This window comes from Procambarus clarkii, chromosome 50, assembly GCF_040958095.1.
Source record: "Procambarus clarkii isolate CNS0578487 chromosome 50, FALCON_Pclarkii_2.0, whole genome shotgun sequence".
Lineage (NCBI taxonomy): Eukaryota > Metazoa > Arthropoda > Malacostraca > Decapoda > Cambaridae > Procambarus > Procambarus clarkii.
The window spans coordinates 16,653,866-16,676,968 of NC_091199.1; the positions used below are offsets into that span (position 1 = coordinate 16,653,866).

The 23,103-nt window shown below is 50.0% G+C and overlaps 1 protein-coding gene across 1 annotated transcript in view; it reads right to left on the minus strand.

Annotated features, from left to right (window-relative positions):
• Nucleotides 1-403: 403 nt before the first annotated feature.
• Nucleotides 404-23,103, minus strand: part of LOC138351621 (glutamate receptor ionotropic, delta-2-like) — a 149,623-nt gene continuing 126,923 nt past the window's right edge. The window contains exons 10-14 of the mRNA XM_069303615.1: nt 22,837-22,926; nt 14,271-14,437; nt 11,034-11,172; nt 4,706-4,828; nt 404-1,848 (exon numbers count right to left, since the gene is read on the minus strand). Of these exons, the coding sequence (XP_069159716.1) occupies nt 4,724-4,828; nt 11,034-11,172; nt 14,271-14,437; nt 22,837-22,926 (501 nt within the window). The 3' untranslated portion in view covers nt 404-1,848; nt 4,706-4,723. The remainder of the gene's footprint in view (nt 1,849-4,705; nt 4,829-11,033; nt 11,173-14,270; nt 14,438-22,836; nt 22,927-23,103) is intronic.

The following is a 23,103-nucleotide window of genomic DNA, read 5'->3' on the forward strand; positions in this document are numbered from 1 at the left end:
AACACCTGCCAGGGTGGTAGCGGTGCTGTGTTAGCCCCACAACACCTGCCGGGGTGGTGGTGGTGCTGTGTTAGGCACACAACACCTGCCGGGGTGGTGGTGGTGCTGTGTTAGCCCCACAACACCTGCCAGGGTGGTAGCGGTGCTGTGTTAGCCCCACAACACCTGCTGGGGTGGTAGCGGTGCTGTGCTAGCCCCACAACACCTGCCGGGGTGGTGGTGGTGCTGTGTTAGCCCCACAACACCTGCCAGGGTGGTAGCGGTGCTGTGTTAGCCCCACAACACCTGCCGGGGTGGTGGTGGTGCTGTGTTAGCCCCACAACACCTGGCGGGGCAGCGGCTGCGCTCTCTCCAACGCGTCACAAGCAACACAAACATGCCCATAAGGTTAGCAAAGGAATAATAATGCCACAACACTTTATTTGAATATACTTTACAGTTTAATGATAACCTTAAGTGCATGATTAAGTTGCATAAGTACCAAAATACAATAATACAATGCAGTGTATTTAAGAATGTTTTTCCTCGCCGCTTGTAGTTGGACACATATTGTATAAGTGAATGTTATTATTGCATGTGTGTGGTTGTAACTATAGTGTATCACTCAACACATGTGTGTGATTGTAACTATAGTCTATCCCGGGTGACCCTGGACGACGGGTGTAGGGCAGGTGTGGGGCCTGGTGACCCCTCGACGACGGGTGTCGGTCAGGTGTGGGGCCTGGTGACCCTGGACGACGGGTGTAGGTCAGGTGTGGGGCCTGGTGACCCTGGACGACGGGTGTAGGTCAGGTGTGGGGCCTGGTGACCCCTCGACGACGGGTGTAGGTCAGGTGTGGGGCCTGGTGACCCTGGACGACGGGTGTAGGGCAGGTGTGGGGCCTGGTGACCCCTCGACGACGGGTGTAGGTCAGGTGTGGGGCCTGGTGACCCTGGACGACGGGTGTAGGTCAGGTGTGGGGCCTGGTGACCCTGGACGACGGGTGTAGGTCAGGTGTGGGGCCTGGTGACCCCTCGACGACGGGTGTAGGTCAGGTGTGGGGCCTGGTGACCCTGGACGACGGGTGTAGGGCAGGTGTGGGGCCTGGTGACCCCTCGACGACGGGTGTAGGTCAGGTGTGGGGCCTGGTGACCCTGGACGACGGGTGTAGGTCAGGTGTGGGGCCTGGTGACCCCTCGACGACGGGTGTAGGGCAGGTGTGGGGCCTGGTGACCCTGGACGACGGGTGTAGGGCAGGTGTGGGGCCTGGTGACCCTGGGCGACGGGTGTAGGGCAGGTGTGGGGCCTGGTGACCCTGGACGACGGGTGTAGGTCAGGTGTGGGGCCTGGTGACCCCTCGACGACGGGTGTAGGGCAGGTGTGGGACCTGGTGACCCTGGACGACGGGTGTAGGTCAGGTGTGGGGCCTGGTGACCCTGGGCGACGGGTGTAGGGCAGGTGTGGGGCCTGGTGACCCTGGACGACGGGTGTAGGGCAGGTGTGGGGCCTGGTGACCCTGGACGACGGGTGTAGGGCAGGTGTGGGGCCTGGTGACCCTGGACGACGGGTGTAGGGCAGGTGTGGGGCCTGGTGACCCTGGACAACGGGTGTAGGTCAGGTGTGGGCCCTGGTGAACCTGGACGACGGGTGTAGGGCAGGTGTGGGCCCTGGTGACCCTGGACGACGGGTGTAGGTCAGGTGTGGGGCCTGGTGACCCTGGGCGACGGGTGTAGGTCAGGTGTGGGGCCTGGTGACCCTAGACGACAGGTGTAGGTCAGGTGTGGGGCCTGGTGACCCTAGACGACGGGTGTAGGGCAGGTGTGTGGCCGGGTGACCCTAGACGACGGGTGAAGGCGCTGACTGGCCGCCTGCAAAGACAGAACAGTCATTAACGCGAGCAACATGTGCAGTCTACCGTGATATTAATATACCAGCAGGACTACCACTCAGGATTTTAATATACAAGCAGCATAAGCATTCAGGCTACCATGATATTATCAAGCAGTTTACCGCGATATTAATATACAATTAGTATAAACACTCATTCTACTGTAATGTAAATGCACAAGCAGGACCAGTATTCAGGCTACCATGATGTTTACATACAAACAAAACAAGCATTCATTCTACCATGATAATGGTATAAAGGCAGGACAATAATTCAAGCTACCATGATAATGGTATAAAGGCAGGACAATAATTCAAGCTACCATGATGTTAATATACAGGCAGGACCAGCATTCAGCCCCCCATAATGTTAATATACAGATTGGACCAGTATATTGCCTACCCATGATGTTAATTTGCAAGCCTAAAATATTGAGGTTACCATCATGTTAATACAAGCAGGACAAGTATATTCAGGCTACCATCATGTTAATACAAGCAGTACAAGCATATTCAGGCTACCATCATGTTAATATAAAATCAACACAATCACCTAGGTTACCATGACAATAATATACGGCTAAGACAGTCAAGCTACCATGATCTCAATATTCAGGCAAGACAGTCAAGCTACCATGATCTCAATATTCAGGCAAGACAGTCAAGCTACCATGATCTCAATATTCAGGCAAGACAAACAGTCAAGCTACTATGATCTCAATATTCAGGCAAGACAAACAGTCAGGCTACCATGATCTCAATATTCAGGCAAGACAAACAGTCAAGCTACCATGATCTCAATATTCAGGCAAGACAAACAGTCAAGCTACTATGATCTCAATATTCAGGCAAGACAAACAGTCAAGCTACCATGATCTCAATATTCAGGCAAGACAAACAGTCAGGCTACCATGATCTCAATATTCAGGCAAGACAAACAGTCAAGCTACCATGATCTCAATATTCAGGCAAGACAAACAGTCAAGCTACCATGATCTCAATATTCAGGCAAGACAAACAGTCAAGCTACCATGATCTCAATATTCAGGCAAGACAAACAGTCAAGCTACCATGATCTCAATATTCAGGCAAGACAAACAGTCAAGCTACCATGATCTCAATATTCAGGCAAGACAAACAGTCAAGCTACCATGATCTCAATATTCAGGCAAGACAAACAGTCAAGCTACCATGATCTCAATATTCAGGCAAGACAAACAGTCAAGCTACCATGATCTCAATATTCAGGCAAGACAGTCAAGCTACCATGATCTCAATATTCAGGCAAGACAGTCAAGCTACCATCGATATAAATAAAAATTTAAATTTTTGTTTGTTCAAAATCGCTAATCTCCGAAAGTTTTTCACCGATTACTTTGAAATTTTGACACAATGTTCCATTAGCATACGAGCATGTTTTTATAGTCCTACTATATGGCTGGGACGTTTGAGACAGGTATAAACGTGTTTTTTTTCAAAAACTGTGTTTTTCATGTGTTTTCATGTGAGGGAAATCTCAGAAACCTGTTTACCGATTGCTTTGAAATTTTGACATTCGAATGTGCGCGTATTTTATATACCAATTATATACATGCCACACCTGTGACAGGTAAAAACATGCTTTTTGAAAAAAAACAGCACCATCTGTTGTATGTAAAAGCAACACACGCTATACTAAATATGTTACATTCCATTTCAATTTTTCTGATTGCATTGATAAATTGTATTTTCATAGATTTCGAGTTATTTTCATTTTGATTGAATTATTTTGTGACATTGCATTGGAATTGAGTTGTGTTAAATCCACAAGGGCCGTGATGAGGGTTCGAACTTACCTCCAGGATTATACCAGATGCACCTAAATCGACTGCGCCACGACATGATATAAGAATTGGAACCGGGATTGCTACTTCTCTCACATGGATCCCTGCAATCTCTCCGAGACACAAACTGGTGTTTTACACAAGTACCCTCATGCACCCGGGCTCCGTCAACAACCTGTTCTACCAACCCGTCCTCTTAAAAATAACGTCACTTTTGGCTGGTATGCGCGGCTATGGCTAAATTTGGACATAATTTGAAATGAAATCGACTCACAAAAGTGACGTACTGTTCCGTTTTCTATTTGAGTCGTCCGGCGTACGCGCAGAGGTTATAAGAGGACACTTTAAATTAATGTTTTTCATAACGTTTTGAAACATTATGAGAATTTCCTGCCCACCTAACCTATCAGAGGACCCTTAACTTACTGGTGTTGAAAAAAAAATCCCAAATTTATTTTCAATATTTTTTCATTTTCAAATTACGTCCAAATTCGGCAAACGGCCAAAAGCGACGTTCTTTTTAAGAGGACAGGTTGCACCGCTTCGCCCTTACTTCAATACACACAAAGAACCCTCATCACGGCCCTTGTAGATTTATTCAGTTGGTATATCACGCTATTGGGATTTCTGAGTGTATTATGCTGTCTTGTTTACCATACCTTTCATTTTGGGAGTATAGTTTATTTTATTTTTTTGTTTCATTTCGTTTTTTAACTGTTCCTCTTATTTTTTCAGCGATGGGAACATCAGATCATTTTATGTTGCCATTTGTATGTTGGGAACATGTGTGACGCCAGCTAGTGTTAATAATATAGAGGCAAGACAGTCAGGCTACCATCAAGATAATATGCAAGCAAGATATATATATATTGACGCAAATATGATTATAATACAACTATCTATAACAACAAATATATTATTGATCATTATGAAGCAGTGAGCACTGTACAGCTTCACCAAACACGCAACAAGAGAAGTAACTACAGCTTCAACAAACAACAAGGGAAGTCATTACACAACAATACTCGAGTCGTCAATACACTGTTGTGGTGAAGTCGACGGTTGAGCGTCTCCTGTACTCGAGCAGGAAGACCGTGGTCGACACCAGGAACCCGGACACCAGGATGATGAACGCCCCCTGGAACACATCCCGGTATTAACAGTGTACCGGACACCAGGATGATGAACGCCCCCTGGAACACATCCCGGTATTAACAGTGTACCGGACACCAGGATGATGAACGCCCCCTGGAACACATCCCGGTATTAACAGTGTACCGGACACCAGGATGATGAACGCCCCCTGGAACACATCCCGGTATTAACAGTGTACCGGACACCAGGATGATGAACGCCCCCTGGAACACATCCCGGTATTAACAGTGTACCGGACACCAGGATGATGAACGCCCCTTGGAACACATCCCGGTATTAACAGTGTACCGGACACCAGGATGATGAACGCCCCCTGGAACACATCCCGGTAATAAATGTATTATAATGGTTTCCAAGCAAACAAAGTTACCAAAACTGAAGTTTGCCCAGAAGTTACGAACCAAAAAGTTTAGTAGTGAGCAAAACAGAAAAGTTAGCAAAACAGAAATGTTGAGAAATCTGAGAAGGTGGGAAAACATAAACATTACCAAACTGTGATACCAAGACTGAGAAGATAGCAATATTTATACTATACCAAGACTGATAAGTTAGAAGAGTTAAGAAGAAACAGTTATAACCAAGCAGACAACTCGTTAATGATTCGAGATGAACATTTTCAGGGAGATCTCACTGTTCTGTTCTTGGGATCAGATCAGGCAGGGCTCTCTGTCTGGTCACTACACAGACAGGGCTCTCTGTCTGGTCCCTACACAGACAGGGCTCTCTGTCTGGTCCCTACACAGTCAGGGCTCTCTGTCTGGTCCCTACACAGTCAGGGCTCTCTGTCTGGTCCCTACACAGACAGGGCTCTCTGTCTGGTCACTACACAGACAGGGCTCTCTGTCTGGTCACTATACAGACAGGGCTCTCTGTCTGGTCACTACACAGACAGGGCTCTCTGTCTGGTCACTACACAGACAGGGCTCTTTGTCTGGTCACTACACAGACAGGGCTCTCTGTCTGGTCTCTTCACAGACAGGGTTCTCTGTCTGGTCCTTACCCAGACGGGGCTCTCTGTCTGGTGTTTACACAGACAGGAATCTGTCTGGCCCGGTCACAGACAGAGCTCTCTGTCTGGTTCCAACACAGACACGGATCTCTAGTGTTTACTCAAACAGGGCTCTCTGATTGGGGCCTACAAAGACTGGGCCGTCTGTTTGATCCTTCACAGACAGAGTTCTCTGTGTGGGGGCTCTACAGACAGGGGCCCTATCTGGGGCCTTCGCAGAGAACGTTGTGGAAAATTTCCACCAAAATTATAGCATAACATCTGAGTAACATGGTCTATGAAAGCACAGGGACCAGACATGCCTATTTATCGAGCAAACAAACCTCTCCCAAGACAGGCAAGGCATTCATACTCGCCTCGGGGTGGATCGTATTAGTGTATAGACGCTGTCACGCCAGTAAACAATACTCCTCCACCTCATGGTGATACACCTCGGTTGAGTCCTGGTTCATCCTTGACGCCGCGCGGACGGTCGGAGACCTCCTCTGCCTGGGAGCCGCCGGGTCACGTTCTGTTTTCGATTTTGGATTTGATACTGCCGTTTGGCATCCGTATTCAACGGTCTAGGTTGTTACGACGCCTGGCATACATATCACCTTGGGTCACAGGATAGTTGATAGATTTTAAGTTTTCTGGCTGGTTCTCCCGGCAGGGGTGACGCTGTCTGTCGCCGGCTTGGCTGAGAGGTGACGGGAGTTGGTGGGTCTTGGTGGGCTCCTGGTGTGCCCTCAGTCGTGGTGGGCTCCTGGTGTGCCCTCAGTCGTGGTGGGCTCCTGGTGTGCCCTCAGTCGTGGTGGGCTCCTGGTGTGCCCTCAGTCGTGGTGGGCTCCTGGTGTGCCCTCAGTCGTGGTGGGCTCCTGGTGTGCCCTCAGTCGTGGTGGGCTCCTGGTGTGCCCTCAGTCGTGATGGGCTCCTGGTGTGCCCTCAGTCGTGGTGGGCTCCTGGTGTGCCCTCAGTCGTGGTGGGCTCCTGGTGTGCCCTCAGTCGTGGTGGGCTCCTGGTGTGCCCTCAGTCGTGGTGGGCTCCTGGTGTGCCCTCAGTCGTGGTGGGCTCCTGGTGTGCCCTCAGTCGTGGTGGGCTCCTGGTGTGCCCTCAGTCGTGATGGGCTCCTGGTGTGCCCTCAGTCGTGGTGGGCTCCTGGTGTGCCCTCAGTCGTGATGGGCTCCTGGTGTGCCCTCAGTCGTGATGGGCTCCTGGTGTGCCCTAATCGTGGTGGGCTCCTGGTGTGCCCTCAGTCGTGGTGGGCTCCTGGTGTGCCCTCAGTCGTGGTGGGCTCCTGGTGTGCCCTCAGTCGTGGTGGGCTCCTGGTGTGCCCTCAGTCGTGGTGGGCTCCTGGTGTGCCCTCAGCTGTGATGGGCTCCTGGTGTGCCCTCAGTCGTGGTGGGCTCCTGGTGTGCTCTCAGTCGTGGTGGGCTCCTGGTGTGCCCTCAGTCGTGGTGGGCTCCTGGTGTGCCCTCAGTCGTGGTGGGCTCCTGGTGTGCCCTCAGTCGTGGTGGGCTCCTGGTGTGCCCTCAGTCGTGGCGGGCTCCTGGTGTGCCCTCAGTCGTGGTGGGCTCCTGGTGTGCCCTCAGTCGTGGTGGGCTCCTGGTGTGCCCTCAGTCGTGGTGGGCTCCTGGTGTGCCCTCAGTCGTGGTGGGCTCCTGGTGTGCCCTCAGTCGTGGTGGGCTCCTGGTGTGCCCTCAGTCGTGGTGGGCTCCTGGTGTGCCCTCAGTCGTGGTGGGTAGCTGCTTTTACTCTTCCGGAGGGCACTGGATGAACTTTGTGTTTTAGTTGGGGGCCGAGTTTTTGGTTGTGCAACGCAGTGTTTACTGTGTGGCGCGGGGCTGGCGCTTATCACCCCGAGGGACGCCTTTATCTTTCAAGGAGCATGAAAGGTACAGAAGTTGTGAGTGGAGTGTGAGCCACACCTGCCATCTGAAGGCAAGTGCCGACGGAGTCTCACAGACGCCATTACAACACCACTTCAACAACAGTAGTGAACAACACTACACGCTCTGGTCCATCAAGAGGGCTAAGTCTTTGCAGAATAAGGCAGCTCCGTACCTACATCTTAATAAAATTAGTGATGTTGGTGGTTTAATAATGAAGATTGGATCCAATATCTTCGTGCCACTAACCCCATTAATATTGTAGGTGCGGTTATACCATCGGCTTATGAGCTCTCCTCAGTAAGTAAATTACTTGCCACTAAAATAAAAGTATACTAACAAGTTTAATCAATATTTAACAAATATTTGATATATTGCAATTGTTTAAAGTCAAATTAAAGTATACATTTGCAATATATAAATTGAGAGCTATAAAGAAGAAAATATCTTGTCATTGTTTATGATATAATACACATGTGGCAAGATAACAGATCAAAAGGATTGGCTAAACAAAATTGTAACCCCTATCAGCGCTGCTGCATTTTACATACTCATAAATTTTTACCAAGTGGTAAAGTGATGATTGTGATCGGACAGGTAATTTTTTTTTTTTTTTTTGAGATATATACAAGAGTTGTTACATTCTTGTAGAGTCACTAGTACGCGTAGCGTTTCGGGCAAGTCCTTAATCCTATGGTCCCTGGAATACCATCCCCGCCGCGAAGAATCGTTTTTTCATCCAAGTACACATTTTACTGTTGCGTTAAACAGAGGCTACAGTTAAGGAATTGCGCCCAGTAAATCCTCCCCGGCCAGGATACGAACCCATGACACAGCGCTCGCGGAACGCCAGGCGAGTGTCTTACCACTACACCACGGAGACTGATAAATGAAAGCAGCCCCATTGCTGTTGGACCAGCCTGAGACTGAGCCGCCTGGGGAACACTGAGAAGAGATACAGTCCACTACCCCATGAAGACACCAGCAGTCTCCTAGTGGTCACTGGATCAGTGGACCTACATCAGTCACTGTAGACAGCTAAGTTGCTGTTATCTTAGTAGATAAATCTTTACTTTAGGGAGTTAGGAAGTTAAAAATACCACAAATATGTCTGGGGCCTGCTGTCTGGGGCCCGCTGTCTGGGGCCTGCTGTCTGGGGCCCACAATTTGGGGCCCACTCTTTGGGGCCCAATGTCTGCGGCCCACTCTTTGGGGCCCACTGTCTGGGGCCTGCTGTCTGGGGCCCACACACACAGACCACAGTCTGGGGCCCACACAGACAGGGCCCACAGTCTGGGGCCCACACAGACAGACCACAGTCTGGGGCCCACACAGACAGGGCCCACAGTCTGGAGCCCACACACACAGACCACAGTCTGGGGCCCACACAGACAGGGCCCACAGTCTGGGGCCCACACACACAGACAGGGCCCACAGTCTGGAGCCCACACACACAGACCACAGTCTGGAGCCCACACACACAGACCACAGTCTGGGCCCCACACAGACAGGGCCCACAGTCTGGGGCCCACTGTTGGATTCCTCCTCAAAAATAGAGAACAATTAGCAGAGCAAATAAGCAGTTATATAATGTGATATTGTGAAGGGAAGGTGACTCACCTGGATGTGGGTGACTCACCTGGATGTGGGTGACTCACCTGGATGTGGGTGACTCACCTGGATGTGGGTGACTCACCTGGATGTGGGTGACTCACCTGGATGTGGGTGACTCACCTGGATGTGGGTGACTCACCTGGATGTGGGTGACTCACCTGGATGTGGGTGACTCACCTGGATGTGGGTGACTCACCTGGATGTGGGTGACTCACCTGGATGTGGGTGACTCACCTGGATGTGGGTGACTCACCTGGATGTGGGTGACTCACCTGGATATGGGTGACTCACCTGGATGTGGGTGACTCACCTGGATGTGGGTGACTCACCTGGATGTGGGTGACTCACCTGGATGTGGGTGACTCACCTGGATGTGGGTGACCCACCTGGATGTGGGTGACTCACCTGGATATGGGTGACTCACCTGGTTGTGGGTGACTCACCTGGATGTGGGTGACTCACCTGGATGTGGGTGACTCACCTGGATGTGGGTGACTCACCTGGATGTGGGTGACTCACCTGGATGTGGGTGACTCACCTGGATGTTGGTGACTCACCTGGATGTGGGTGACTCACCTGGATGTTGGTGACTCACCTGGATGTGGGTGACTCACCTGGATGTGGGTGACTCACCTGGATATGGGTGACTCACCTGGATGTGGGTGACTCACCTGGATGTGGGTGACTCACCTGGATGTGGGTGACTCACCTGGATGTGGGTGACTCACCTGGATGTGGGTGACCCACCTGGATGTGGGTGACTCACCTGGATATGGGTGACTCACCTGGTTGTGGGTGACTCACCTGGATGTGGGTGACTCACCTGGATGTGGGTGACTCACCTGGATGTGGGTGACTCACCTGGATGTGGGTGACTCACCTGGATGTGGGTGACTCACCTGGATGTGGGTGACTCACCTGGATGTGGGTGACTCACCTGGATGTGGGTGACTCACCTGGATGTGGGTGACTCACCTGGATGTGGGTGACTCACCTGGATGTGGGTGACTCACCTGGATATGGGTGACTCACCTGGATGTGGGTGACTCACCTGGATGTGGGTGACTCACCTGGATGTGGGTGACTCACCTGGATGTGGGTGACTCACCTGGATGTGGGTGACTCACCTGGATGTGGGTGACTCACCTGGATGTGGGTGACTCACCTGGATATGGGTGACTCACCTGGATATGGGTGACTCACCTGGATGTGGGTGACTCACCTGGATATGGGTGACTCACCTGGATGTGGGTGACTCACCTGGATGTGGGTGACTCACCTGGATGTGGGTGACTCACCTGGATGTGGGTGACTCACCTGGATGTGGGTGACTCACCTGGATGTGGGTGACTCACCTGGATGTGGGTGACTCACCTGGATGTGTGTGACTCACCTGGATGTCGGTGACCCACCTGGATGTCGGTTACCCACCTGGATGTCGGTGACCCACCTGGATGTGGGTGACTCACCTGGATATGGGTGACTCACCTGGATGTGGGTGACTCACCTGGATATGGGTGACTCACCTGGATGTGGGTGACTCACCTGGATGTGGGTGACTCACCTGGATGTGTGTGACCCACCTGGATGTGGGTGACTCACCTGGATGTGGGTGACTCACCTGGATGTGGGTGACTCACCTGGATGTGGGTGACCCACCTGGATGTGGGTGACTCACCTGGATGTGGGTGACCCACCTGGATGTGGGTGAGTGAGAGGGCCCGGGTGATAACGTCTTGTGTCTCCACCTCCACTTGGGAACTTTTCCTCCTAAGTTTGTTCATTTCGTCATTCACCCACTTGTTCACCAGCCCAGCCTGCACCATCCTGCCCAGCCTGTGGGTGCAGGAGAGAGCTGACAGATACAACGTCGACTCTGCTGTGAGGGACTAGTTATCTCACTATACACTCAACATGGACTGTGAGGGACCAGTTATCTCACTATACACTTAACATGGACTCAGAACTCACTGCTTGGTCCATATTGAGTCCATCTATAAACTCAGGACTACATAAAAGGATATGAAGTCCTAATCTTGTTGATGATGAAATTAGTGCCTAATATAGTCTATGTGGCCGTTCGTGGCAACTATATGGCCGTTCGTGGCAACTATGTGGCCGTTCGTGGCAACTATATGGCCGTTTGTGGCAACTATGTACCCCATTCGTGGCCACACGTGACAAATGGCGCGCCATTAAACCACCATTCTCCACTATTTTGTTTACCGAATTCGGGAAAAAAAAGCTAAAACTGAAACTGAACTATTTTCCAAGGTCTATTGGAGCTCATATAGGCACTCCTCAAGTACCACATGGTATAGTTTAAAAAATACCCTGAATCATTTATTAATAAAATACCCTACGTCATATATTGATATGGCAGCCATATTGCTCATAACATTTTATTTAATTTGAAAAAGAAAGGATAATACAATACTGAGAGTATCATAAAGCTACATCTCATGATCCTTTCAAAAAAATTCTTAAATTACTAAAACAATGTCAGGAATCAATGTAACATTTAAGAATCTTGATATAAATTCATTAAAAATTTCCCAGATAGCTGCAATGGATGTGTGTGTGTATTAATTCCAGGTAACACTGTAATAAGTTCTATGTTGGCCAAACAGGTAAACATCTTGACCAGATGGTCTGAAACTAAGATGTTCTTACTTATGGAACTAACTTAGTGGCATGCCTCTTAGTTCTGGGACTAGCCTAGTGGCATACCTGTGAACTTTTTCCAGCTTCGTATTTTGCTTGACAAGGTACGGGCTCCATGCTGGGGCCGCATACTCCAGGATTGGTCTTACATATGTGGTGTACAAGGTTCTGAATGACTCCTTACACAGGTTCCTGAAGGCTGTTCTGATGTTATATTCGTGCCTGGTTGGTTGTTGATTGGAACTTGCCTGGGACTGAAGAAAGACACACTGTAGATCGCTTCACAGGACTTTATCGAGTAATGTAAATATGATAGTTCTGAAGCACCCGGCCCAAGGTCTGTGAGATACTGGTGAAGCACCGAGGTCCTACCCGGCCCAAGGTCTGTGAGATACTGGTGAGGCACCGAGGTCCTACCCGGCCCAAGGTCTGTGAGATACTGGTGAGGCACCGAGGTCCTACCCGGCCCAAGGTCTGTGAGATACTGGTGAAGCACCGAGGTCCTACCCGGCCCAAGGTCTGTGAGATACTGGTGGCCTCCACTTGAGAGCAGCCACTGCCGGTCTCTGTGGGAATGACGTCATAGGCCGTCTACAATATGAAGTCTGACAGTTTGCCAGCCTCGCATACGCCGCAGATGTTATTCTTTTGATGTGGGCTTCAAGAGACAGGTTTGGTGTTATATCAACTCCTAGATCTTTCTCTCTGTTCGTTTCGTGAGGGACTTCATCTCCCATTCGGTATCCTGTGTCTGGCCTTTTAGTTTCTCCACCTAGTTTCATTACATTGCATATACTTGGGTTGAACTTTAGTAGCCCTTTGCTGGACCATTCTTTCAGTTTGTTTAGGTCATCTTGTAACCTCATGCTATCTTCCTCTGTCTTAATCTTCCTCGTAATTTTTGCATCATCAGCAAACATTGAGAGGAACGAGTCTAAACCCTCTGGGAGATCATTTACATATATCAGGAACAGTATAGGTCCAAGGACTGAACCCTGAGGGACTCCACTGGTGGCGCCTCGCCACTCCGAGATCTCACCCCTCACAGTGACTCGCTGTCTTCTGCTGCGAGAGAGAGAGAATGGAGAGAGAGAGAGAGAGAGAGAGAGAGAGAGAGAGAGAGAGAGAGAGAGAGAGAGAGAGAGAGAGAGAGAGAGAGAGAGAGAGAGAGAGAGAGAGAAAGGAGAGAGAGAGAGAGAGAGAGAGAGAGAGAGAGAGAGAGAGAGAGAGAGAGAGCGAGAGAGAGAGAGAGAGAGAGAGAGAGAGAGAGAGAGAGAGAGAGAGAGAGAGAGAGAGAGAGAGAGAGAGAGAGAGAGAGAGAGAGAGAGAGAGAGAGAAAGAAAGAGAGAGAGAGAGAGAGAGAGAGAGAGAGAGAGAGAGAGAGAGAGAGAGAGGGGGGGGGGGGGGGGGGGGACTAATAGCCGTCGGCGCATCTCACACCTTTACACCAAGGGCTGCCAAACCTTATATGGAAGGACAAGTTCGCTCTCAAGTAGGGTATGCACCCCTTTCCTGGATCGCCTGCCCCGCATCAGACTATCTACGGGCTCACCATAGCCCGTGTTACTTGGAACTTTTTGTTCCAGGTAGCGAATCTTAAACAACAACAACATGCCCCGCATCATTCATCAGACTGTTAGACAAAGAGACAGACGGGCAAGAAGGCTTATCTCTGGTCTTGATCAAGTCTGGTGGGAACGGTCTGAACATCAGAGCCTGCAACACCGTCGTGACGTTGGTGGTCTTACTGTTGTGTACTAGGTCAACATTCTCAAAGTACAACTAAGCTCTCAACCTTCAACAGTCTCATGCTAGAAGTGCCTTTCTCAAGAACATCACTCCATCAGTGGTCATTCCAGATGCGAGTCAGGCCAGGTAGGCTGACTCGCATCTGGAACTTGTTCACACTGCAGGTTGATACACAGAAGATCAGGTCAACTGATCACATCAAGACTCTGGCACACAGTGTGCTACAGGCTCATCCTGTTCCTTATATGATTGTTACCCTAATGTTCCTAACGTTGTTATTGAATAATGGCTATTCCTACTGATGCATATTAGCAGACTCTTGAAATACAGGAGTGTCTAAGAGCAAGCTTGAGATAAGCTAAGGTAGGATAACAGCTCTTACTTGCAGTTTCACCAGGTATGTCATTTGACACTATTTATGAACTCTAGTCTTAGTTTAAAACAAAGGGAGAGAGAGAGAGATACAGCCGACATTATACATATATATACATAACAAAAGAGAAAAGCACTAGGAAACTCACAGAGCCTCGAACGTGTGCCTGAAGGGGGAGCCGGTGGTGCAGGCGAGGCCGTACCCTTGAGGGGAGAAGGTCTGGCGCGCGAGGTGGAAGCGGCGTCTCCCTCGCTGTGTGGCGCGGATCTCAGCGTTGAGGCTGGCGGTCATGTAGACCACGTCCTCCGTCAACACCTGCAACACTGCTGTCATGTACACCACGTCCTCCGTCAACACCTGCAACACTGCTGTCATGTACACCACGTCCTCCGTCAACACCTGCAACACTGCGGTCATGTAGACCACGTCCTCCGTCAACACCTGCAACACTGCTGTCATGTACACCACGTCCTCCGTCAACACCTGCAACACTGCTGTCATGTACACCACGTCCTCCGTCAACACCTGCAACACTGCTGTCATGTACACCACGTCCTCCGTCAACACCTGCAACACTGCTGTCATGTACACCACGTCCTCCGTCAACACCTGCAACACTGCTGTCATGTACACCACGTCCTCCGTCAACACCTGCAACACTGCTGTCATGTACACCACGTCCTCCGTCAACACCTGCAACACTGCTGTCATGTACACCACGTCCTCTGTCAACACCTGCAACACTGCTGTCATGTACACCACGTCCTCCGTCAACACCTGCAACACTGCTGTCATGTACACCACGTCCTCCGTCAACACCTGCAACACTGCTGTCATGTACACCACGTCCTCCGTCAACACCTGCAACACTGCTGTCATGTACACCACGTCCTCCGTCAACACCTGCAACACTGCTGTCATGTACACCACGTCCTCCGTCAACACCTGCAACACTGCTGTCATGTACACCACGTCCTCCGTCAACACCTGCAACACTGCTGTCATGTACACCACGTCCTCCGTCAACACCTGCAACACTGCTGTCATGTACACCACGTCCTCCGTCAACACCTGCAACACTGCTGTCATGTACACCACGTCCTCTGTCAACACCTGCAACACTGCTGTCATGTACACCACGTCCTCCGTCAACACCTGCAACACTGCTGTCATGTACACCACGTCCTCCGTCAACACCTGCAACACTGCTGTCATGTACACCACGTCCCCCGTCAACACCTGCAACACTACTGTCATGTACACCACGTCCTCCGTCAACACCTGCAACACTGCTGTCATGTACACCACGTCCTCCGTCAACACCTGCAACACTGCTGTCATGTACACCACGTCCTCCGTCAACACCTGCAACACTGCTGTCATGTACACCACGTCCCCCGTCAACACCTGCAACACTGCTGTCATGTACACCACGTCCTCCGTCAACACCTGCAACACTGCTGTCATGTACACCACGTCCCCCGTCAACACCTGCAACACTGCTGTCATGTATACCACGTCCTCCGTCAACACCTGCAACACTGCTGTCATGTACACCACGTCCTCCGTCAACACCTGCAACACTGCTGTCATGTACACCACGTCCTCCGTCAACACCTGCAACACTGCTGTCATGTACACCACGTCCCCCGTCAACACCTGCAACACTGCTGTCATGTAGACCACGTCCTCCGTCAACACCTGCACCACTGCTGTCATGTACACCACGTTCCCCGTCAACACCTGCAACACTGCTGTCATGTAGACCACGTCCTCCGTCAACACCTGCAACACTGCTGTCATGTACACCACGTCCCCCGTCAACACCTGCAACACTGATGTCATGTACACCATGGCCCCCGTCAACACCTGCAACACTGGCATGTAGACCACGTCCCCCGTCAACACCTGCAACACTGACATGTAGACCACGTCCTCCGTCAACACCTGCAACACTGGCATGTACACCACGTCCCCCGTCAACACCTGCAACACTCATGTACACCACGTCCTCCATCAACACCTGCAACACTTATGTACACCACGTCCCCCGTCAACACCTGCAACACTCATGTACACCACGTCCTCCGTCAACACCTGCAACACTCATGTACACCACGTCCTCCGTCAACACCTGCAACACTGGCATGTAGACCACGTCCTCCGTCAACACCTGCAACACTCATGTACACCACATCCCCTGTCAACACCTGCAACACTCATGTACACCACGTCCTCCGTCAACACCTGCAACACTCATGTACACCACGTCCCCTGTCAACACCTGCAACACTCATGTACACCACGTCCTCCGTCAACACCTGCAACACTCATGTACACCACGTCCCCTGTCAACACCTGCAACACTCATGTACACCACGTCCTCCGTCAACACCTGCAACACTTAGGTATACCACGTCCTCCGTCAACACCTGCAACACTGGCATGTACCCCACGTCCTCCGTCAACACCTGCAACACTGTCATGTACACCACGTCCTCCGTCAACACCTGCAACACTCATGTACACCACGTCCCCCGTCAACACCTGCAACACTCATGTACACCACGTCCTCCGTCAACACCTGCAACACTCATGTACACCACGTCCCCTGTCAACACCTGCAACACTCATGTACACCACGTCCTCTGTCAACACCTGCAACACTCATGTACACCACGTCCCCTGTCAACACCTGCAACACTCATGTACACCACGTCCTCCGTCAACACCTGCAACACTCATGTAAACCATGCTATAGGGAAACCCACCAGTGATTTATTTTATTAGTATTTTAGGAGATTGAATTTATTACTTCTAAGTGGACTGTGTTTTATAATTTATTGTCACCAGTAAACTTCCCTTCACACGTTTTTGTTTGGGGGAGGGGGTTATATTGTAATCTTACTGTAATTAAATGGTAGATTTTAGCTAAGAAGTTAAATTAATCTACTAATGTATATATTGGCCTCAGATGTTTCAGTAGTGTTGACTGGTCATCACACATCAGATACTCTTGGACACGTGCACTCCAGTGATTAATGGCGTCTGGGTGGTTCTAGTGTGGCCAGCTCAACTATGTCTCATGTTCTCACAAGGAGTCTGGCCCTAGCTTCGGTAGGGGACATACGTGTTGCTTCGGCGCTCCAGCAGTTGGTGTTGTTTGCCACTTTCGGCTGGTTGGGGGCGGGTGTGTCTCTGCTCGGCTGTGCTGACGTGGCGTTACGATGGGGGTCCCTCTACCCCCTGTCGTCCGGGCTCAGTCTGTGGGACTAGAGTTCTCTGTGCGGGCTGGTTACCCGGAGATTGCGCTGGCTTGTGAAATGCTCTCTGTCCCTGTGTTTGAGATTTATGGGGTCGAGTTGGAAAACGGCCCATAGGGCGATGGTGAAGTTCACAAAGGAGGTGGCGTATCGCGATTTTCTCCGGCGATACGAGGGGCGGACACTACCCCTGCCGGATGGTGAGGGCACTGTAACCCTCTCTGATAGAAGTGGTGCACTTACTTACATCAGTGTGCATGGGGCTCCCTTGGAGTTTCCAGAGGCTCTGCTACGGTGGTATTTCGGCCGGTTTGGCACGGTAGTTAGTGTGAGGGTGAACGTGGTGTCTTCTAGTCCTCTTAAGGGTGTGAGGTCTAACATTCACACCCTGGGCATGAGACTCCAGGCGGATATTCCGTCCTCTGTGCGCCTTATGGGGTACAACGTTCGGGTGTTTTATGCCCACCAGCCGCAGACGTGTTATCGTTGTGGTCTTTTGGGCCATCAGGCTGCTGCCTGTTCTGCGCCTGCCGTGGAACCAGTGAATCTCTTCAGTGAGGAGGATTTTCCGCCACTTCCTGTGGGGGGATGATTCGGTGGATGTGGACGTCTCTTCGGCTGAGGAGGTGCCCTCTGTTTCAGCTGTTGCTCTGCCTGTTGCGCCCCCTGTTGTTGTCACCTCTCCTCCGGTGGTTGTGTCCTCACCTGGTGCTCCGCCTGTTCCGGCTGGTGTTCCTGAGCCTCTTCCGTCTGCCATTCCTGAGCCTCTTCCGTCTGACAGCTGCTCGGGCCCCTCGTCTTCCGGTTCTTCCTCTGCTGCGTCTGTCCTGGTCCTTGCACCCTCGCCGTCTGTGCTGGGTGATGGGGTGGTTGCGGTGCCTCTTGCTGTGTGTGGTCCGGTTCCCCCTGTGGTAGAGGCTGCTGCCGTTCTGCGTCGGGTGTCGATTCGTCCGGCTGGTGGTGCCCGTGTTTCTGGGTCCGCTTCCGGCTCTGACGATATCCGGCCGGAGCCCAAACGTTCCAGGCGTTCGTCTACGGCCTGGGCTGATGTTGGGGACTTCGGTGACTGTGGGTCTTCTAGTGTTGACGGCGTGGATCCGGCTGAGTCATTGTCTCCGCGGGTGGTGGTGGCAGAGGTTCATGTGCCTGCTGGTGCTGATGCCCGTGTCTCGGGTGTGTCTCCTGTTTCTTCCCCGTCCGGGGGCTCTCCGCTATGGGGTGTGGTGGCTTCTGCTGCCAGGGATGGTGCGGATGCTGGTGCTGGGCGTGACCTGGTGGTGACTTTACGTAAGGATCCGCCCCGCCGTGATTCCCTGCAGTCGTCTGGTGGTGTGCCCGTGGCCGCTGATGCCCCTGTGGTGATGCCCTCTGCCGGGCCCCCTCCTGCGGTGTTGACCTTTGCGGACCTGGAGGCCCGGGTTGCCGAGTTCCTGCTGTTTGCCCGGCCGGAGGATTTTTCTGATGGACGGGTTCCGGGTTTATGGGATAGGGTGGCGGTTACTCGCGTCCGGAGGGACACCGTGTGGGTTCCATGTCTGCGGGTGTTTGTTGCCAGGGTTCCGGTCCGCATGGCGCCCCCGGTGTTGGGTCGAGCCTCCTGGACGATGGGCTGCTTTGGGAGGCGTTCAATATGCGGTTCCCACCGGACAGGCTCACGGGCCTGCATGTACACTTACCGTAGTTGTTGTTTTTGTTGTTATTCATGGCTTGTTGTGTGCTGTGCGTATTGTCTTGTTTTGTGTTTTATTCTCGGTCCTTCAGGCCAGTGCATGTATGTTGTTGTGTTTGGTTTGTTTGATTATTATTATTGTTTATTTTGGCCTCGCCCTTTGGTTGCAGGGCGGATAGTATAGGTATATTTTGTTTTATGCAGTGTTTTTTGTTTTGAGTTGTTACTGTGCTTGCTTGTTTGCCATTGTATAATGTTTTGTGTCTTGATGTGTGCTGTATTTTTCTATGAATTTATCATGTTTGTGTTTTGTTGTACTCTGCTGTCGGCCCTTCTGGCCGGTGCTCTCTTGTTTTATTTTGTTCTGTTATGTTTTCTGTGTTTATATTGTGTTTCAGTTGCATGCTTTGCATGTAAACATAAAAGTAAAAAAAAAAAAAATGTTCTCACACTCACCTGGTAATACCATACACCGCAATATCTTATGACTACATATGTTTACAGGTGTTACACATTAATATAAATTGTTATTATAATGAGGCTTACTCTTGTGGGTGGTGTTATCATGCCTTGTAACGATTATCCCAGCACAGAAAATAATTGGCCAATTTGATCTGAGCTAATAGAGTAACCAGACTGGCACTTTCCTTAGTGCAAGTCCTTAAGATGAGTAGTCTCGGCGGTAAATAACAACTATTTTGAGTTGCACTGCCCTCTTGGACTCTCTGGGAGTCAATTTCTGTTGTCACTGTGGGAAGCTCTCTTGTCTGCTCTAGTTCACAACAACACTTAATATGGCTGCTTTGTTTACACTGTCCCCTCCTTCCTCCTCATCAGCTTCAGGTGCCGAGGAGGAAGCTCGGCAGCACTACTCCTTAACCTCCTTACTCTTGCCAAAAGAGTTAGGAGGGTTTTGTATAATCTCATATTGTGTTTGAATGTATGATTAATAGCAATAATTGGTTTATTGTCTTACCAGTTCTGAGGCTGGAAGATGTTTGGTGGAACATTAGTTATCTTCTTGAGAGGTTATCTTGAGATGATTTCGGGGCTTTAGTGTCCCCGCGGCCCGGTCCTCGACCAGGCCTCCACCCCCAGGAAGCAGCCCATGACAGCTGACTAACTCCCAGGTACCTATTTACTGCTAGGTAACAGGGGCATAGGGTGAAAGAAACTTTGCCCATTTGTTTCTGCCTCGTGCGGGAATCGAACCCGCGCCACAGAATTACGAGTCCTGCGCGCTATCCACCAGGCTACGAGGCCCAGCGCTATCCACCAGGCTACGAGGCCCAGGCTACGAGTTAGATGAAATTTGTGAAGAAATCTGATCGTAGTTGCTTCTCCCATTCTCTGTTATCTTTTTATGATTAACTAATGTAAATTAACAACATCTTATGGCTGTTATAATTGAGATTTTTTTTTTTAGATATATACAAGAGTTGTTACATTCTTGTACAGCCACTAGTACGTGTAGCGTTTCGGGCAAGTCCCTGGAATACGATCCCCTGCCGCGAAGAATCGTTGTTACAACCAAGTACCCATTTTACTGTTGAGTTAAACAGAGGCTACAGTTAAGGATTTGCACCCAGTAAATCCTCCCTGGCGAGGATACGAACCCATGACAAAGCGCTCACGGAACGCCAGGCGAGTGTCTTACCACTACACCATGGAGACTGTTAAATGGCTCACATAATTTAGAGATTGTATATGATGTGGAAATTTCCCACATAATTCTGGGGAAGGAGAAACACGGGTCGAAGTTCGATATTTATGGCTCCCGATCACTTCATTGCTCCTCGTCAGAATTATGGTAATATTGTTTAAGTTTCATTTTGCACTATTGTGCGACAGTTCTTATAGGACAGATCTCCCATACTGGAGCTGTAGGGGTGGGAAGTCATTAGGTGACTTTATTTCCTGCTAACCCCAAAGGAACTAATTTCTCTAATGTCTTGAGACTAGTGGTGCCTCTGCATTTTAGATTTAGATTTAGATTCAGATTTTTTATTCAGGTAAAGGTACATACATTGAGTTACATACATAATGTTGGATTTAAAGATAGAGATAGTACATACAATACATAAAGCCACTAGTACGCATAGCATTTCGGGCAATCTTTCTTTCTTTTCTTTTACTTTCTTTCTTTTTTTTGGGAAAATCTTTTATTTTCACTATTCTCAAGATATCCTGGCTGTCTGGATGGACAGAGATTATATTTCCTAGAGGGCACTCTGAGCGTTGGCCGTCACTGTCCACCAGAACAATATCGACAGGTTGAATTCTATTGGAGGGGTTGTTTGCCCCATAGTGATACTTCCTCAGAGCAGTCAGATACTCTCGGGATCCGAACTTCATTCCACTGACTAATTACTCTGGATAGATGTTTGTAACTCTGAACCAAGTCGCTCTCTCCATCATACAAAGGATCTTAAGGTCTCTCGTCAGTAATGGACGCTAAAGGGGCAAGAAGTCCTCCATACATCAAAGGAGATGGACTTAATGACTCACATTCCGAGTTATCGTCGGAGAGGTAGGTCAGTGGTCGGTTATTGACCCGAGACTCAATTTCTGTGACAACGGTTTGGAGCTCCTGGAGTTCGATTTTTTGTTGATGTAGGGTTTTCGTAAGACGTTTGACTGTTCACACCATTCACTTGTAGAAGCCTCCATGCTACGGTGCTCTGCGGGAGGGGGGGTATAAATTTCTAATGACACTGCTGTTGGTTCAGGCCAGTGCATACCACTGGGTGGTTCCAGACCTCTCCCAGACATGCTTTCCTGCCACCAAGTTAGATTCATTGTACGAGATCATCAACTTGGGGCAGGATCGACAGGCAGCAAACCTGCGAAAGACCTGTATGAATGCCTCTGCACTCATACCTGGAGTCACTTCTAAGTGTATTCCTCTTGTAGTGCCACAGGTGAATAGGCAAATGTATGCCTTCACAGGGATTTTGGCCCTAGTGCTTGTTAGTGTTTCGGCTCCTGTGTAGTCTACACCAATGGTCTCGAAGGGACGAAGGTAGACAACTTGTTCGTAAGGGAGTGGTAGAGGTCCCGGATAAAAAAATACCAAAGCGTCATACCTCCAGCAGATTACACAAGATTTTATTATGAATTTTACTGTCTAGCAACCTTGAGGAAGCCAGTACTGTTGTCTCAATGAGGTGAGGGTATCTAGCACCCTACCATGTAAGGTGCAGTGTCTGTGTATATATAATACAATCAGCCTGCTTACCTAGTGGTTGCGGTGGAGAAACCATAGATGTTTAACTTCTAAATCAACATTTGCATGTTGTATGCGTCCCTTGCATCACAAAATGTTATAATGGTCGGTGTAATCCACAGACCTAGATCATTGATGGTCTTAACAGGGAGGTTCTCAAAGTCTTCCCGTAAGTCTGGATTTGGGCATCACGTAGCCCGCTGCTACATGATGCTCCCCACCAATTATTAGTATTGACAACACAAAGGTCAACACCTGAGGGCTCAATATTGACCACACTAAGGTCAACACCTGAGGGCTCAACATTGACCACACTAAGATCAACACCTGAGGGCTCAACATTGACCACACTAAGGTCGGGACTGCACAGACCAAGAGATATAAAATAAATAAATAAATAAATAAATATGTTTATTCAGGTAAGGTACATACATACAAGTGATGTTACATTAATGGATTGTTATATAGGTAGAGCTAGTACATACAATGCCTAAAGCCACTATTACGCAATGCGTTTCGGGCAATTTCTTGTCGTAAACACGACAAGGAACCTCACCTTGAGCATGGCCTCTTGACCGTTGGCTGGGAAGCTCCTGGACGGGTCCATGGCCCGCCAGAGACCCTGCAAGACGCCGGACTCTGCGCTCTGGCCACCACAGCAACACAGTCCACCATCACCGGCAACAATACACTTATTATCAAGGCAAATTTGGCAATGATTCATTGTGAAATTTGTGAAAAATTTTTTTTACAACTAAGACAATGTCAAGAGATGCTGCTATAGTCGTTGGGCAAGGTGGTGGGGTGTCCCCTGTCTCTGTGT